Source organism: Triticum urartu, chromosome 6 (assembly GCF_003073215.2).
Source record: "Triticum urartu cultivar G1812 chromosome 6, Tu2.1, whole genome shotgun sequence".
Lineage (NCBI taxonomy): Eukaryota > Viridiplantae > Streptophyta > Magnoliopsida > Poales > Poaceae > Triticum > Triticum urartu.
In genome coordinates, this window is record NC_053027.1 from 407,337,188 (window position 1) to 407,357,179 (window position 19,992).

Here is a 19,992-nt window from a genome sequence, read left to right on the forward strand (position 1 = left end):
GTTCATGATAATCGTTTATTATCCATGCTAGAATTGTATTGATAGGAAACTCAGATACATGTGTGGATAAATAGACAACACCATGTCCCTAGTAAGCCTCTAGTTGACTAGCTCGTTGATCAATAGATGGTTACGGTTTCCTGACCATGGACATTGGATGTCATTGATAACGGGATCACATCATTAGGAGAATGATGTGATGGACAAGACCCAATCCTAAGCCTAGCACAAGATCGTGTAGTTCGTTTGCTAAAGCTTTTCTAATGTCAAGTATCATTTCCTTAGACCATGAGATTGTGCAACTCCCGGATACCGTAGGAGTGCTTTGGGTGTACCAAACGTCACAACGTAACTGGGTGGCTATAAAGGTACACTACAGGTATCTCCGAAAGTGTCTGTTGGGTTGGCACGAAATGAGACTGGGATTTGTCACTCCGTGTAAAGGGAGAGGTATCTCTGGGCCCACTCGGTAGGACATCATCATAATGTGCACAATGTGACCAAGGAGTTGATCACGGGATGATGTGTTACGGAACAAGTAAAGAGACTTGCCGGTAACGAGATTGAACAAGGTATCGGGATACCGACGATCGAATCTCGGGCAAGTATCGTACCGATGGACAAAGGGAATTGAATGCGGGATTGATTAAATCCTCGACATCGTGGTTCATCCGATGAGATCATCGTGGAACATGTGGGAGCCAACATGGGTATCCAGATCCCACTGTTGGTTATTGACCGGAGAGTCATCTCGGTCATGTCTGCATGTCTCCCAAACCCGTAGGGTCTACACACTTAAGGTTCGGTGACGCTAGGGTTTTTAGGAAGACTTGTATGTGATTACCGAATGTTGTTCGGAGTCCCGGATGAGATCTCGGACATCACGAGGAGTTCCGGAATGGTCCGGAGGTGAATATTTATATGTAGGAAGTTCTCATACGGTCACCGGAAAGGTTCGGGGGCATATCGGTATTGTACCGGGGCCACCGGAGGGTTTCTGGGGGTCCACCGGGAGGGGCCACCTCTCTCGGAGGGCCTAATGGGCTGTAGAGGAAAGGGGAACCAGACCTACATGGGCTGGCCGCATCCCCCCTTGGGCCCATGCGCCTAGGGTTGGGGGGGGGGGAAACCCTAAAGGGGCGCCCCCTTGCTTGGGGGGCAAGCCCCCTCCCCTTGGCCGCCGCCCCCCCTCTAGATGAGATCTAGAGGGGGGCGGCCCCCTTCCTCCTTCCCCTATAAATAGAGGGGCAAGGGGAGGGCTGCACATGAGATCCCTGGCGCAGCCCCTCCCCTCCCCAACACCTATCCTCCTCCGCAAGAGCTTAGCGAAGCCCTGCCGGAGTACTGCAACTCCACCACCACCACGTCGTCGTGCTGCTGTTGGAGCCCTCTTCCTCAACCTCTCCCTCCTCCTTGCTGGATCAAGGCGTGGGAGACGTCTCCGTTCCGTACGTGTGTTGAACGCGGAGGTGCCATCCGTTCGGCGCTAGGATCATCGGTGATTTGGATCACAACGAGTACGACTCCATCAACCCCGTTCACTTGAACGCTTCCGCTTAGCGATCTACAAGGGTATGTAGATGCACTCTCCTTCCCCTCGTTGCTAGATTACTCCATAGATTGATCTTGGTGATGCGTAGAAAATTTTGAATTTCTGCTACGTTCCCCAACATAATAGTGGGGTCTATAGAAAGGAGAAAGAAAGATTGTTAAAGATCATCAATGACCTAGACATAAAAGCTGAAAGTACTGCGCTGGATATGGATGAGCGAGTGTCTAAAAGAGAAGCCGAGGTTTTGCTAGCTAAGCTTCTTAGAGAGGAGGAGTTGAAATGGGCACGTAGAGCGAAAGTGCGCCAGGTGGTTCAAGGAGATAATAACAATCAATTTTTCCATGTGATTGCCAATGGGAAACATAGGAAGAAGAGAATCATCAACTTGAACAAGATGAGGGTACGATTGTTGGTCATGAAAATCTTAAAATGTAAATTACCAACTACTATAAAAAACTGTTTGGGGCCCCAGCTGAGAATTATGTCGCCCTCGATGAGAGCATGGTGGACGACATTCCTCAATTGAAAGATGAAGAGAACGAAGTAATAACTGCACCTTTCTCTGAGAAGGAGGTGTTTGACGCAATATCCCAAATGGAAAATAACAAGGCACCTGGTCCGGATGGATTCCCAGCTGAGTTTTATAAGAAATGTTGGGGTATTATTAAAGGCGATTTGATGCCCATGTTCAATGATCTGTTTAATGGCCACCTTCAACTTTTTAAGCTTAACTTTGGGACTATCACGTTGTTACCAAAGAAGGCGGAAGTGATTCACATTGAGCAATTCAGGTCGATATGTTTGCTCAATGTAAGCTTCAAGATTTTCACAAAAGTTGGTACAAACCGTCTGACTCAGATTGCTCATTCGGTGGTACAACCAACACAGACTGCCTTCATGCCTGATCGACACATCCTCGAGGGAGTGGTCGTTCTTCATGAGACATTACACGAAATTCACTCGAAGAAGCTCGATGGAGTGGTCTTCAAAGTGGATTTTGAAAAGGCATACGATAAAGTGAAGTGGTCATTCTTACAGCAGGCCTTACGTATGAAAGGATTTGATGAGGCTTGGAGGAAGCAGGTTGAATCATTTGTACAAGGGGGTAGTGTCGGCATCAAAGTAAATGACGATATTGGCCAGTACTTCCAGACGTTAAAAGGATTGAGACAGGGAGACCCTATGTCGCCGATTCTCTTTAATGTCGTGGTTGACATGTTGGCCGTTCTTGTTAATAGAGCAAAACAGGACGGTCAAGTAGGGGGGCTCATCCCCCATCTGGTTGAGGGTGGGGTGTCCATTCTTCAATATGCCGACGATACCATCATTTTCATGGAACATGACCTTGTTAAGGCCAGAAACATGAAGTTATTGCTTTGCCTGTTCGAACAACTATCAGGGTTAAAAATTAATTTTAATAAAAGTGAGCTGTTTTGCTTTGGACGCGCCAGAGAAGAACAAGAAACCTACAAGCAGCTATTTGGCTGTGAAATAGGCACACTACCCTTCACGTACCTAGGGATTTTGATTCATCACCGTAAGCTCACAATAAAGAATGGAAATGTATCGAGGATCGGTTTGAAAAGAGGCTAAGTTGCTGGAAGGGCAAACTTTTGTCTTATGGAGGAAGATTGGTTCTTATTAATTCTGTACTCACAAGTATGCCCATGTTCCTCCTCTCTTTCTTTGAAGTCCCGGTTGGGGTACGGAAAAGATTGGACTTTTATCGATCTAGATTCTTCTGGCAAATTGATGAGAACAAAAATAAGTATCGTTTGGCAAAGTGGGATGTAATTTGTAGACCAAAGGACCAGGGAGGATTGGGAATTGAAAACTTAGAGGTGAAAAATAGGTGCTTACTAAGCAAATGGCTGTACCGATTATGCACAGAAAGTGACGGAGTTTGGGCTCAGTTATTGCGTAACAAATATCTCTATGCCAAAACACTAGCCCAGGTTACGGCAAAAGCGACCGACTCACCATTCTGGAAAGGGATTATGAGGACGAAAGTGGCGTTCTTTAACATGATTAAATTTATAATCGGGAATGGACGGGATACTCGATTTTGGGAGGATACTTGGTTAGGAGATTCGCCGCTGGCCTTACAGTATCCTTCCCTTTACAACATTGCGCAACGGAAAGAGGTTTCCGTTGCTACAGTGCCGGGTACTATCCCGCTTAACATACAGTTTAAACGGTCGGTTATTGGCGATCGTTGGACTAGGTGGATACATCTTGTGTGTAGGTTAATGGAGGTTAACCTTTTGGATGTACCAGACACTTTGCAATGGAAGCTTTCCAGCTCAGGGGTCTTCTTGATTAAATTCATGTACATGGATTTGATTAATACCGGGACCATCCCGAGGACGGTTCATATTTGGAAAGTTAAGGTGCCCTTGAAGATAAAAGTTTTTATGTGGTTTGTGCATAAGGGTGTCATTCTTACTAAAGATAACTTAGTTAAGCGTAAGTGGGAAGGAAGTAAAAGATGCTGCTTTTGTGATCAGGATGAAACAATAGAACATCTATTTATCAAATGTCCACTTGCTAAACTGCTTTGGAGAACTATCCATGTTGCATTCAACATCACTCCAGCTCGCACGATATCACATTTGTTTGATAACTGGTTGACTGGAGTGGAGCCAAAGTCCGCGGCACATATCCGAGTGGGAGCATGTGCATTACTTTGGTCTCTATGGAATTTTCGCAATGACGTTACATTTAACAGACAAACCATTACCAACTTTTTGCAGGTCATCTTCAGAGCGTCTACTTGGATCCGTACGTGGTCATTACTCAGTCGTGCGGACCACAGGGAGCATATGGATATTGGGTGCAACCGATGGGAGATGGTTGCACGGGATACTTACAACCGGTTTGGATGGCGGTCCAATAATAGGATAGACGTTTAGTCTCCTAGTCTTTCTGGCGCCGGTTGTGATTTTCATTTTTGGCCGCTTGTGGCTTTTTTTGGCTTAGTACGACCTTTGTTTATTTTTGAGACCTCCGTTTGATACCTTTGAGATACTTTTTAATAAATGGCTGTGTGCATCAAGAGATACAAAGGCCGGGGTATATCTCCTTTTCGAAGAAAAAAACTTCACATACCTCGACAAACCGATGCTGACTACACCAACACACATCACGTGATCCAACCAGATTCGACAAAGCATAACATTCACACCCCTCACCAGCGCTGGACACACCATCGGACTGGGGACAAAGCAAAAAGGACGTGATATTCCAGTCCCAGTACGTCGCCGCCTCCCCGAAAAAGACACAAAACCTAACTACGAATGGAACGGGAGCCCTCCCGCAGGCGAGGAACCGGTATCAGGGGCGAGGTGGACCGGCGGCTGTGCCAGCAGAAGGCTTGGTGTTGGAAGATGGGATCTGGGAGAGCGCTTGTTCGAGGCGGCTTTCCATGGATGCTGATTGCTTCGTGTTGATAATTTGTTGTCTTCTTCTAGGGAAAGGAAGATATATGAGTATGGAAAAAATAAACACATTATTTGTCACCTGTAGCTTATAGTTTTCCTTTTTTGAAACTGTCAGCAAATTTGCTTCGCCCAGCTTACATTCAAAGCTAACAACATGGTCTCAGACAAACACGCACCAAACATAGTTTTGACAATTGAGTGAAGAGATGTGACCTACTTATATTTGTCTCCAATAAAAGGCGTTCCATCCAAAATGCGTGAAGATATTTTGCGTGATATACCCTTCAAATAGTCCTATAGAGTCAGACTGTCAATCCATGCCGCCCAGAGTTACAGACCCAAATGCTGCAAATCCTCGCCGCATTTTAGTGTAAGAACTCAATGATTTAATTAGTATTGTCTGGCTGTCCCTCTAGATCTTGCATATGATTACAAAGAAAATGATCTCATGCACGAAGGCTTACTCTTATCAAATCGGTCTTTGCTTCCTTGCCGGTTTACTATATGTCCAATATCCTCTTAAGCCAGTCCATCATAAAAAAAAAACTCACTTCCATTGTTAGGAAATTTTGGTGGACGGGAATTCAGAAGGATGATAAGGCAAAGCCTATTTGCTTTAGAGCTTGGGATGATATTTGTAGACATATGCATAAAGGAGGATTGGGTATTAGGAATTAAGCTATCATGAACAAATCCTTGGTTACTAATATGGCTTGGAATATCACTAATAATCCCTCTTCTTTAATTGCTAAGGTTCTTAAAGCCAAATATTTTTATAAATCTACCATATGGAAACCTAATCTTTATTCTCCCAAATCTGCGTTCTGGACCGAAAAGTCCATTCTGCACCCGAGCTCATATGCTCCCGCATGAACAGTAAAATCGAAAAAAAATCGAAAAAAATTCAAAAAATTCTAATTTTTTTTGAGAGAAACATTGACAAAAGTTCTAAGTGCCTGCAAAAACTGATCATGAAATCACATTCCTGTAAGGCGTGGCAAAAAAACAAATTCAGTGCTTCAAAATGCATTTGAAAGTAGCTTTTTCAGAGTACTATTTTTGTTTTTTTTTGCCACGCCTTCTAGGAATGTGATTTCATGACGAATTTTTGCAGGCACTTAGAACTTTTGTCAATGTTTCTCTCAAAAAAAATTTGGAATTTTTTGAATTTTTTTTGATTTTTTTTCGATTTTACTGTTCATGCGGGAGCATATGAGCTCGGGTGCAGATTAGCCGCGTCCGTTCTGGACCTCCTTTATTAAAGTTCTTCCTGATATTATTAATTCTTATAATATACAGGGAAACACTTCCATCTGGAACAATCCTTGGTGCAAAGGAAGGGGAAAAAAATATGATCATCTCAAGCCCAACCTAAATGGTCCTTGTCCAAACATCATTAATGATCTTTGGAAACCTAATTCTAAAGTTTGGGATGAAGATAAGATCAGTGCCTATTTTGATGATACTTTTAAAAATGATGTTTTAAATACTCCTGTCACAAATGCTGAGCTTGATGATACCTTGTCCTGGATTTACACTCCAAATGCAAAATGTACTACTAAAAGTGCTTACAAAGTTTTTATGCAAGATGTCCAGGATAATACGATGAACCAAAGACCTCTTGTGACCAACCAGGAGATGGCTATTCTAAACCAGGTTTGGAAAAATAAAACTTTGGCTTCTAGAGTTAAAACTTTTGCTTGGAGACTTATTAGAAGAGCTATTGCTTTAGGGTTAAGAGTTTCTAGATTTTCAAAACATATAAAGAAAGAATGTTGTAGGTGTGGCCAGGTCGAATATGATAGGCATCTGTTCTTTTTATGCAATTTCTCTAGATTGGTTTGGTTCAAATTAGGTTTTAAATCGGATATGGTAGATCATAGCTTATATCCTTCAGATGTCATCAACTTCATTTTGTCTAGCCATCACCCAGATTTAAGCTCAGAGATCATCTTTACTACTTTATGGAATATTTGGAAAGCCAGAAGTGATCTTCTATTTAATAAGAAAAATTGGAGTCCAATGCAGGTTATATACGCTACCAAATCAATGCTTAATGCAGGTGCATTGGAGGATGAGCTGGAAGATAAGAGGATTGCTAATATGGAAGCCAATAGCAATGCTATTGACAGGGAGCTGAATTTTCATCATGCAGGTTTCTTAGCATATATAGATGTCGCATACAATCCTATAGTTAGCCAAGATAAAGCCTCTTTCGGAGTATTTCTAAGGGACAAATCAAGGAATCATTCCATATTTATTCAAGCTGTTGCTAGGAATGTTTGTTCTGTTCTGCAGGCTGAAGCACTTGGGCTTCTTCTGGCGGCCCAAGTATATAAAAAGGAAAACCAAGGTAAGCATAGCTTCTCTCATGACAGCCTCTCTTTGATTCGCATGATCGCAAAAACACAAAAATAGGTAAGTTGCAAGGTTGTCATGGACACGTTTGTTTCGTTGCACCATAGCAAAAAACAAATGAATCTTTCCAAGAGGTTTCAGTCAATGGAAACTTTCCTAAGGAATACTTCGGAAAATTTACCCATAGGATTCAATCTTCTAAATCAAACAGCCAACTTAGGAAATTCCCTATGAAAATCCTAATGAATCAACGAGGCCCCAAGCTGAATTGAACTTCAATTCTGTTAAAATGTCAGAAACTTTGATAAACACATGTAATGGCAGGATAGAACATAAACATCATATATCCAAGACAATACTCGAGTGGTTTGCATACATCTGATTCAAGCATACAGTAAAAAAAAAGCGGACGGAAAGGTTGCAAGAAATTATTCAATGAACCTGAGCCTCATGATTGCTTTTCTGCTCCCGCCTCTTCCCATCAGAATTTAATTACAAATATGCATGCCGTAGTTCTTAGGTGCATATTTTCTGAGCTTCTGCATCTTCAGGACAGTATTTAAATACAAAGAACTCTTGGCTTCTTGACAGGATTTTGCAGCTCTGCACCATGTTGATTTCAGTGTGCAGCATAAGAAATCAGGCATATACTAACACATAAATCAAACATTTCTCCCCTATGGAGGCTTGTTTCAGCACAATGATGTCTCCAAGGTGGATGGAGGGTAATCAACCTCAGGCCACCCAGTCTGTAAGCTCCTGACATGTCACTGTCTACAGGAATACTAACCTAGCATGGATTTCATAGACTGACCATCATTACCAACCATGGCATTCCCAGTGCCCTTGGGGACCTTGCGCTCCTTAAGGAGCCTGCGCACAGTGGCCATGTCATCCCATCTGTTTGATGCACCATATATGTTTGACAGGAGGATGTACCGGCTGCCATGACGGGGCTCCAGCTCAATGAGCTTCTTGGCAATCTCCTCACCAAGCTCCACCTCACCATGGATCTTGCAGGCGCCAGCAAGCGCACCCCACAAGCCCGGATGCGGCTCCACCGGCATGCTGTTGACAAAATCCACTGCCTTCCTAACATGACCTGCCCGACCGAGTAAATCAACCATTAGGCCGTAGTGCTCTTGGAGTGGCTGGATTCCAAAGCCATTAACCATCTTGTTGAACAACCAGCGGCCCTCATCGACAAGTCCTGAGTGGCTACAAGCACCCAGCAACCCGATGAAGGTTATATCATTTGGTCGAACACCAGCCATCTGCATCTTCCAGAAGAGTGATAAGGCCTGCATTTCCCTGCCGTTCATGGCGAGCCCAGTAATCATCGAGTTCCATGAGTAGATGTTTTTCACTGGCATTGCAGCAAACACCCTGACGGCATTATGGATACCCCCACATTTACCATACATGTCAACAATCGCTGTCGCGAGGATGACGCTCATCCCATTCAGCTCCCGCTTGGCATACGCATGTACCCACATGCCGTGCTCTATCGACCGCAGCAGCGAGCACGCTGAGACAGCGCTCACCAGTGCAGCCTCATTCGGCACGACACCCGTCCCGACCATTTCACTGAACACCCTCAACGCCTCCTCACACTGATTGGACTGCACGAGCCCAGTGACCATCGAGCTCCACGAGGCGGCATTCCGGCTGGGCATTGTATCGAACACCTTCCGCGCCTTGGACAGCATCCCGGCGGATGCGTACGCGCCCAGCATCGCGTTCCAGGAAACCACGTTCCTCTCAGGCATGGCATCGAAGAACCAACTCGCACGCGCAACGTCGCCGGCGTTGGCATGCCCGGTGACCATGGTGGTCCAGGTGACAACGTCGGCGACATCCTTTGTGTAGGAGAAGAGCCGCTCGGCGGAGGCGACGTCGGTGGCCCTGAAGTAGGCGGAGACGGCAGCGTTGAGGACGTAGACGTCGCGGGCATGGCCAAGCCTGACGGCGAGCGAGTGGAGGAGGCTCGCGACGGGGAGGCTGGGGGAGCGGGTACAGGAGTGGAGGGAGAAGGAGAGGGAGAGGTGGTCGGGCGGGAGGCGGTGGAGGAGGAGGAAGCGGAGGAGAAGGGCGCAGGCAGCGGGGATGCGAGCGGCGCGGAGGAGGGAGTTAACGGAGGTGCAGGAGGAGAGGTGGCCAGAGGTGATGAGGGCGGCGTGGGCGCGGTGGAGGATGGCTGGTCTGGCGGCGGCATTGGCCGCCACGGCGGCGAGCCAGGAGGAGGGCTGGGAGTTCGCCATGGGAGAGCACCGCACTGACAGGTAGGACCGGCGAGAATGGGGCAATGAGATCTGCTCCTCGAGTGCTATGAATCGTCCGATGGAAGGCGGGCGGTCGTGATCTTCCACATGCAGCTGCTACAACAACGGTCTACGCAAATCTTCCTCCGGCCACGACGGCCTGAGCCGTTTCGAGTTCATACATTTTTGGCACAGCTTCTACAAAACCAACTGAGCCAGCCTGCGAATTCTGCACCGGTACCGGGTTTTGTAAATAAGCAGAAAACGAGGAAGAATCTGAAACTTTTGCTCCCATCGCAGAAAAGAATAAGTAAGTAAACAACTCTTTCCCCCAAGAACGAAACCGTTTTGTGCAAGTGTTGCAACTAATTATAGGTTACATATAACAGATTTGACAAAAATAACCAGATAACAAAATGTACAATTTTTTTTCTGATGTGAATGGGATGCAGGAAGATCTGAGTGTTGCCCTTGTCCACTCCATAGTTCAGCCCTACAGTCTTCACAATCACCCTTGTCAGGCGGCAGGTCTCTTGGATGCTCTTGAGGTGTCTGTACAGCTATCGGCACTGTCATCATCTTCAGCCTGCAAAGATGCAATAGTTTGGGTGTCAACAAGTATCAAAATGACACATTCCTAAAGAAGAAGAAAACAAATGCCATGCGTGTAGTCTGGATAGAACGTGCGGCCGAGTTATCATACTCTGCTAATTCGCAAAAAAAAAAAAGAGTTATCATAATCTGCTTATGGTGGATGAGAAGAAAATATCTTGAGAAATGCACAAGAAGAAATGCAAGAGGAAACGCTTTGGTCAACATTCTGCAATGAAGGCTTTTCCTTGAGCTCTATCTACTAGTGAATTGGTGAATAAATAGCGATGAACACTTTTTAACTACCCATGCCTACCACCTAGATGATTTTGTATGAGATATTTTTCCCTTGCTTGCAGCAAAATCACATATCTTGTAAGGATAACATAAGCTGTCTCTAGATTTAAGGCAGAAAGACTACAGCTGCCAGTGCTCCATGCAGCGCACTGCGCACTAAAGAGGAACTTGGCACCATATCGACCAACAAGAATAGATACTCAAATCCAAGGCAAAGAGGATTTTTTAGACGAATCGTATCAAGTGTCCAGCTTTAACATTAATAAAGCCCCTGCCGAAGAGGATCCAAACTTGGGTTGTGGAGTTCTACATCCACGCGTCTCACCAGACCTCTTGCAGTGCACTAAGAGGAGCAGAAAAACTATAGAAACTTGGTGGCATGTATGTGATGGTGTGTGTTCATAAAACCAATTGAACCTAGTTCCCTAGAGATTGACTGCTAGTATTTTTTAAGGTTACAATAATGTTTTCATGGGGTGTTTGTCTATTCACTACAAGCCGAAAAAGATGGCAAATTCATATGATCTTGTGCAACACTTGCCTTCCAAATATGATAATTGAACTTACCTTACCAACCCAGTTCCTCTCTGCTTTCTGCAGGATATATTTTGACGACCCAACTAAATAACCACCAGGATGCTGATTCCGTGAGTGCACTTCGACTGAAGATGAACAAGATGGGACATTAAACACACTCCCGCTGCTGGATCTTTTCCTTGATATCGGAGAGTTTGCTATGGAGCCTGTGTCTTCCATATTTGAGGCCTTGATCACATCAACACAAATGGTCTGTTTATTTGTGCCCTTCAGTTCCTTAGGTTGTAACTCAAGATTCCTGCCATCATCAGTGGGCACTTTTTGATCACAGTGAGAAGCACCTGGAGATAGTTCCTTCAAAACAACTTTTGGGACATCAAAACTCTTAATATGGCTCAAATTGTCTTCAACAACCTCACCATCTAATTCTGCAAGTTTTTCGGCTGTATCCAATTGCCACATTGTGGAGATGGCATCATCTAAGCACTCCCGAGCCGTGTGAAGTTCTACTATGGGCATAGGATAGTTAAAGCCTAGCTCAACACCAGCAACTTCTAGTATAGAGCTCGGTGCATCCCACGGATGATGGATCCATTCCCCTGGCATTCTAGCTAGCTCTGGAATCCAAGTTCTTACGTATTCACCATCTGGGTCATACTTTTGACCTTGAACCTGGTTTTGCATGCAAGGAAAGCACAAATGAGAAATAGATAAATCTCTCATGAGACACAGATTGATAAATTACGTGATGCTCAGGTACATATAACTAGATGCTTCTACAACAAAGACAACATAACTCGTAAGAAAAACAGACATAAATAAAGGACTTGTGTCATAATATAGGTTGACAGCTGCAAGACGGAATCATAACATGAATAGTATGTTCAGCAGAATATACTACAGCAACTTTAAGAATGAAAAATCATAACTACGCAAAAACAGAACGCCATGAACTTTCATGCGTGTATCTCCTATGTTGCTTATAAGCAACTGTCAAGCGTGATAAAATATTCTTGGATCACCATCTGCTCTCTTTTGAGACAGAGGATTAGCTAATCATTTATGAACTACCACATGAACAGAAGTGCTTTTAAAATCCAATTATGAACAGAGACTACAATCTTCATTTGTGCTCTTATTTAAGATTAGCAGATATGTCAAATATGAAATGGTGCTACAGTGCTTTGATCTAACAGTCGCATACCTCTGGATTATCAAGACGACCAAGCTCATGTCCATCAGGCAAACACCCAGTTATGTACTGCCAGCCAAGAATATCACTTTCTATATCAGCATCCAACAGCACATCCCAAAAGTACTTCATCCCCCAAGTCCACGGAATTAGTAGAAATTTCACAGCAAAGCTTGAAACTATTACTCTTATACGATTATGTGTCCAGCCAGTAGCCCAAAGCTCCCGCATGCCAGCATCTACTAACGGGTATCCTGTCATTCCCTGCCTCCAGGACTTGAACCGGTCCTCGTCTGCTCGCCAGGGGTAGTGTTTCAAGTTCCCGAGCAACGACCTTTCATGTGTGAATGGGAAGTTGAAACACAAGTAACGTGAATATTCTCGAAGACCAATTGACAGCAGGAACAAGTTAACACTCTCCCCAGCTCCGGATTTCCCCTCATTTTCCCACTTGATCTGTTGCATCCTGACAAGTTGATAGACTTTCCTTACACTCACCTCACCATAATGAAGATATGGTGACAGTAACGATGTTGTAGTTCCTGCAACCTTCATTCCGTCTTTTGAATAATCTAGGAGACCATGAGACACGAAATCCTCAAGTGTCTTCTCCGCATTGCGCCAGCCAGGAGACCAAGCCCTGCTTAGCAAAGCATTGCTTGATTCCTCATCCTTACTTGATTCAAGACCTAGGTCATCAATTGAACTACTGCAAATGTTTTCTATACCTGAATGTGAAACCGGAAAATGGTAAGTATTAAAGCAGCAATGGCTTGACAGATTAGAAATTGAGTATAAGATTGGATCACCAATTACTAAACCTGTATATGTGGACAAAGCAATGCTTTCTACTTTTCTACTCCCTCCGTCCCAAAATTCTTGTCTTAGATTTGTCTAAATACGGATGTATCTAGTTACATTTTAGTGTTAGATACATCCGCATCTAGATAAATTTAAGACAAGAATTTTGGGACGGAGGGTGTAGTACAAAGCACTGTAACACCATTTCATATATTATTTATTATTTAATTTCAACATGCTATTATACAGTACCAAACTAATTCCTTAACATAGGTAAGGAAGCTGCATCACATGAAATGGACAAAAACAAGCAACAATGTTCCACAAGTAGAGGCAAATGACAAATGTTCAAGAACTCAAAATGATGATGCCAGGCCACTAGCCACAATCTACCTGAGACAGGCACCAACCTCCAAGGGGCAAGAGATGATGATATCTCGATATGCAATTTCATGCACTTTTCCCAATACATATTGAACGTTGTAAATGCAAGCCCATTCTCATCATAAACTTGCCATGGCTCATATAGCAGATCACCATTGAAACTCTGCATAGAAATTCCAAGGCCCAAAAGCTCATTCTTGATTTTGTCATCCCGCACAAGTGAAATAGGGTCTATAGCATAGGAAGTGAGAACATATAAGATCAAAATAACATAATTAAAAAGAGAAAAAAGGTTAGCAGTAAATCAACTGGTACCAGAATAGAGCAATTGCCGACTCCAACTAAAAGTATGTACACTTCATACAAACTTTACAGGCACAGGTTTTGAGCATGAAAACACTAGTTCTGTTTTCCATAGCATCCATGTACTGCCTCAAACAGAAAATATATCACTTCGTGTGACATCATACCATGGTGGGTTAGATTTAACCAAGGAATAGTATAAAAAAAAGTCTAAACTGAGAGCGTGGTTATGTTAATTACTAAATACAAATCTAAACTACATTTAATGCCATTTAGCGCTTGAAATGAGTATTCATTTGGTTAAAAACTTTAATTCAGCCCTCCTTCGGTTAAAACTTCAATTCTGCTTTCCTTTGGTTAAAACCATCCATCATACTCATTCAGCCCTTGAAATGAGTGTTCATTCAATCAAAACTTCTATCATGCTCATCATAATTACAGTGTACACTCATTGGCCGAAGGGAGGAAATATTCTTTAATATGTATTAGTACATGATTGAAAAGGTTCTAAACTCTGCTATACTGAATTTTACATATTGAATTTGGAAATGAAAATTTATGATGTGTTTCTTGTTACTGTAATCTTCTAAATAGTTTTATCTGTTAGCTTGAATTGGTTAAACATTCGCGTGAAGAATATCCTAGGCAGTAAGCACTACGGCATTAGTAAAAGTGATCTCATAGACTAAGAAAACATAATGAATACATTTCTATTCCAATCTACTCCCTCCGTCCAAAAGAGCTTGTCCCAACCTTGTCTTTCAAATGGATGTATCTAGCACTAATTTAGTGTTAGATTCATCCATTTGAGGGACAAGCTTTTTCGGACGGAGGGAGTAATACTTAACGTAATCATACGATGTGAAAATGCAACTGCCATGAAGTGTAATGTTGTCTTTTTGAAGGGAAGTGTAATGTTGTCACCAAAGGTTTGGACCAAAAGTTGCATATAGTTTTGAGGTCTTGAAGTATGTGACGTGACTGGCTAAATTTTTGAGGATATAACTGCTAAAACTCATTTGAAAAATATGCCACGACAGAACAGGAATCACTACTAAGATAACATTGGCAGGTAAACATACCGTATAGATGATTATAGACCACTCTGGTGGCGCCGATGGAATCGACGCACTGCAGAAGCGCGGCAAGAGTACTCTGAGCTCGGATCAGCACGAGCGGGCAGCCGAGCGCCTCCAGCGACCTGGCAAGGTGGGCAAGCGACTCCTTGAGCCACCACCGGGAGCAGCGGCCGGGGTAGAAGCGCCCCTCCTCGGCCGGGCACCATATGAAGACAGGGAGCACAGCGCCGTCCCTGGCGGCGGCGGCCAAAGCCGGGTTGTCGTCGATCCTGAGGTCCCTCCTGAACCACACAACGGTCCTCTCCGACCCGCCCATCGTGGTGGACGCTCAATCAATCCACCATGACCCGGCCCAAGAAAAGCTAGCTCACCGGTCGCTCACGGGCATTACGTCGAGCAGGACGTATGCACTAATAAACCGCCGGTGAGGTAGCTGGCAAGTTGCAGCGAGTGGAGATCAAAGGGGAAACAAAGGCTGGATCTTGATGGCGGCAAGGGATGGACGGGGAGGCGACAGGATTGAGAGATGAGGACGGGGAGCAGGTGGCGCAAGAGTCCAAGAGCTAGTCAGTGCGAGGGAGGGCACGGGGCACCAACCGAATCGCGGGCTGTGGCGAGGAGCGAAGGAGGACCGCGAGCTCGACAACAATCTGCGCGCGGCATGGGCGTGGGGCTTCGCTTTCGCACCCTCCTAGCAAGGACCAGCGGTACTAGTAAGTGTTTTTATCGACCCCCCGCCCCGTCCCCAGTCCCCATGGCCATGGGGAGGAAGAGCGAGTGGCGCAAGCGTCCAAAGAAAGAAAGGATTAGTGGGAGTGCGTGCGTGCAGACGCGGCCATGGCGCCCGGGACCGGTCTGGGAGGGAACCCATCCCTGGTTGCCACTCGATGGCCGCGATTTTGCTGTTTCGAGGGGTGCGGTGGACTTTTCACCGGCCGAGCTGCCATTTTTGGATGGATCGGATCGGACCAGGCTCCCGATGCGATGATGATCCTCTCTCTCCTCCGGCAGCGGCAGGCGTGCATTTGGAGCACTTGCCGGCCACATGGACGTGGCGCTCGAGCCACCCCCTCGCTTCCCTCGTGTGTGCACCATGCGATGCGTCGTTCGTTCAATGGACCTGCTCATGCCTCTCCTTTTCATTTGTTTCTTTCTTCCATTCCGGTCAAAGAGACACGGTTCATTCCTTCTCTTGTGTCGACGCCGTTAATATCGCACGCCTCGTCATCGCGTCTCCCTCCGATCAGAACAAGTTTCCAGTTTCGCTCCTGTTCCCGTGACCTGACCGGCTTGTCTCGCACCGCGACAAGAGCGGTGTTTCCACTTTCCAGAGATAAATAAATAGGAGCGTGCTTCTGAGTTATCCACACATCACTAAAAAATATTCTCGCTAGACGGCTTTTTAAAGATAAATAAATAGGAGAAGCAGTACGGAGTATCTACCATGCCGACGTGCATGGCAGGTTATCAAAGCGAATATGGTATTCGATCGCACGAGCAAGCGTATTTTTTAGGTGCACGAGCAAGCAGATGGACACTGTTGTCTTTTCTTTCCCCTTTCCAAGGGTCACGGCTTCCCTACTTACCGTATTGATCGGTCAGGATTAATTAGCGGGCGGGCGGGAGTATCGTGACGTGATTAGTACCGCCACCGGCACCGGACGTGCGTCCTGATAAAGTGGCGTACGGCAAAATTGGCATCGAAAGTGACTCGGCGCAAATGCGCATGGGGACTAGGAGGGGTTGCACGGTGTTCATGCAAATGCACCATACTACCACGCTAGCGACAGCCGACGCAAAATGTATGGCGACGTGTCCGGATGAAAAGATTTTGATCGTGCTTTCGGTTGCCTTTTCCCAAGCTATCAGACACATTAGTAAAAAAAAAAAACTATCACACTAGTACCCTTAGGGCATGAACTATGATGGCATATGGTGGCATAGTTGGGTATTGCAACGTCCTCGATGCAGCTATAGCTCCCACGTGTCGAGGCACGACTTAGAGATATAACCGCATTGAAAGTAATGTCGCAAGTCAGGCAACCATTACAACATCCCATGTAATAAGTAATAAAAGGGGGAGATACATAGTTGGCTTACACTCGCCACGTCACATTAGAGTACAGAAATAACATCCATCAAACAATCACTCATGGCCCGACTACGGCGCCAAAATAGAAAAGAACCCAACATGCGACAAGGCCCTGAATCGAACCCCAACTAGGCACCACTACTGATTATCGGGAAAGGAAACATAATAACGCTGAGAGTCCTCGTTGAACTCCCACTTGAGCTCATACTCGTCACCTGGAGCGAAGTCACCTGGACCTGCATCTGGAATTATAGTATCTGTGAGCCACAGGGACTCAGCAATCTCGCACCCTCGCGATCAAGACTATTTAAGCTTATAGGAAGGATAAGGCAAGTATATGTGGAGCTGCAGCAAACGACTAGCATATATGGTGGCTAACTTATTCGCAAAGGAGAGCGAGAAAAGGAGGCAAAGCGCGAGCGAGAATCTAGAAGAGCAACCTGCGCAAGCATTACTCCAACACCGTGTCCACTTCCCGGACTCCGCCGAGAAGAGGCCATCACGGTAACACACACAGTTGATTCATTTTAATTAATTAAGGTTTAAGTTATCTACAACCGGACATTAACAAATTCCCATCTGCCCATAACCGCGGGCACGGCTTTCGAAAGTTCAATCCCTGCAGGGGAGTCCCAACTTAGCCCATGACAAGCTCTCACGGTCAACGAAGGAATAGACCTCCACCCGAGACACACCGATCAGACTCGGTAACCCGGTACATCAAGACAATTCGACAGGTTAAAACAAGACCAGCAACACCGCCCGAATGTGCCGACAAATCCCATAGGAGCTGCACATATCTCTTTCTCAGGGCACACTCAGATTGTCCAAACTTCCGGTAGGCCAGCCCAGAGTTTCCCCTGGTAGCCACCAGCGGCTGACGGTTTGGACCAACACTCAGAGGAGCACTGGCCCGGGGGGGTTAAAATAAGATGACCCTTGAGTCTGCAGAACCCAAGGAAAAGAAAAGGCTAGGTGGCAAATGGTAAAACCAAGGTTGGGCATTGCTGGAAAAGCTTTAATCAAGGCAAACTATCAAGGGGTTCCCATTATAACCCAACCGCGTAAGGAACGCAAAATCCGGGAACATAACACCGATATGACGGAAACTAGGGCGGTAAGAGTGGAACAAAACACTAGGCGAGAGGCCGAGCCTTTCACCCTTCACCAAGTATATAGATGCATTAAGATAACATAGCAATATAATGATATCCCAACAAGTAAATAAATTTTCCAACAAGGAACGGCCTCCAATCTTCACCTGCAGCTAGCAACGCTATAAGAGGGGCTGAGCAAAGCGGTAACATAGCCAATCAACGGTTTGCTAGGACAAGGTGGGTTAGAGGTTGACATGGCAATTAGGAGGCTGACAAGCAAAAGTTAGGCATCGTAGCATTGGCATAGCAAGAGCGAGCAAACTAGCATAGCAAAGATAGTAGTGATTTCGAGGGTATGATCATCTTGCCTGCACAGTTGTCAGAGTTGACTGGATCCTCACAAGCAAACTCAACGGGCTCCTCGGTAGCGAACTCGTCTCCCGGCTCTACCCAAACAAGACAAACAAGCAACAAGGATACAATCAACCACGTGCAAGACCAAGCAATATGAAGAAATGATGATATGCTATGCGGGATGCGATGCGGGATGCAAAATGCAAGATATAACAGGAAATGCATGAACCTGGCCTCAACTTGGAATTCCAAGTGTGCCACTGGAAAGATGAGATGAAATCGCTTGAAAACGATATAAAGATCATTGAAATCGGAGTTACGGTTTGGAAATGGCAAGCGTTTTAAGATAAGACACCGGTCTGCGATTTACAGCAAGTGGGCATCTAAATGCAACGAAATGAACATGCTACAGCCACCAAACATGACAACAAAATACATGGCAGGGATGTCCACAAGATGCTTAACAAAAGACTAGCACTGAGCCACGGCCAATTCCTACATTAGAAGGTTCAAACAAGCATGGCAAAAACGCAAATGCAGAACAGATTCCAGACTTAGTGAAATTAACACTAGTCTGAAATTTCAGATCACGAAGCCCTCTTCGGAGCAGCAAAACAACATGATAAATGACCTGAAAATCACAAGTAAGAACATGGCATGGAGCTACTCAACAAGCTTAACAAAAGACCCAAAGTGACCTGGGGCCAAAAGGGTTCACAAAATATATTAACGGGCACACGAACATAGCTAAAACACAATCAGTTTTCAGACTTAGTGAAAACTGAGACATGCTGAAATATAACTCACGAAGGCATGTAAACGAGCTCGATGCACTCACCACGGTGCAAGTCATGGCAAGGCAGGCAGACACCCATTAAGAAGGCACAAAATACAAGCTAGACATGGCAAGAACAATGGCATAGCATGCACGAATCAACTACAACAACGCCGGCAAAATCGCAAACAAGTTGACGGTCTGCCCACATTCACCATGAAGCAAAAGTAGAGCTCGATTGACTCAAGCTATGGTGCTCCATAATTGCAAACAAAGACATGGATGGATAGACCATAACATGATTAACAAAACTCCTTTAATGATCATCCTCAAAAGACGCATGGATCACTAGAAAACAAGCTGAACATATGGCATCATGAACTAAAATATCCCAGACATAGTGAAAACAACTAAGTCCCTGAAAACAGATTTACCGGGTGCCTCTCTTTGCAAGCTTGCACAAGTCACCACACACATCCTAAAAATGCATGGGTTGCACCTATGGAAAGAAGACAAAATGCTTAACAAAACATATGAAGGACTCACAGGCATATCATGCACACAATAATCATGGCAAAAATGACAAAAGTCTAAGATGAACTAGCAGATCTGATAATTAACTCACGAAGCCTTCTTCTAACAGCATTTTGGGCACCGAGATGAACTCAAATGAAAATGATGCAATGGAATGAAATGATGTACTCGTCGAGGCGAAGATTTTGATATATCGTATGGCCAAAACGGAGCTACGGATGCAAAGTTACGGGCGGTCAAAGTTAGCACAAAAATTAGGGTTCGGGAGCGAAAAGTCAACCGAGATGATTTTAGATCTGAGATCCAGATCGCGGATTTCGAGGATCGCCAGAGAGCTCGCCGGAG

At 45.0% G+C, this 19,992-nt stretch overlaps 2 protein-coding genes across 2 annotated transcripts; both read right to left on the reverse strand.

Annotated features, from left to right (window-relative positions):
• Positions 1-7,621: 7,621 nt before the first annotated feature.
• Positions 7,622-9,791, reverse strand: LOC125513819 (pentatricopeptide repeat-containing protein At4g18840-like). The gene has a single exon (XM_048679027.1). It carries the CDS (start codon positions 9,609-9,611, stop codon positions 8,136-8,138), a length of 1,476 nt encoding a protein of 491 aa, XP_048534984.1. The 5' UTR covers positions 9,612-9,791; the 3' UTR covers positions 7,622-8,135.
• A 129-nt stretch (positions 9,792-9,920) lies between these two features.
• On the reverse strand, positions 9,921-15,856 carry LOC125513818 (cryptochrome-1). The gene is made up of 5 exons (XM_048679026.1): positions 14,799-15,856; positions 13,423-13,644; positions 12,241-12,956; positions 11,067-11,708; positions 9,921-10,197 (listed from the first exon to the last, which is right to left on the reverse strand). Exons 1-5 carry the CDS (start codon positions 15,109-15,111, stop codon positions 10,129-10,131), a joined length of 1,962 nt encoding a protein of 653 aa, XP_048534983.1. The 5' UTR covers positions 15,112-15,856; the 3' UTR covers positions 9,921-10,128.
• Between the last annotated feature and the right edge of the window lie 4,136 nt (positions 15,857-19,992).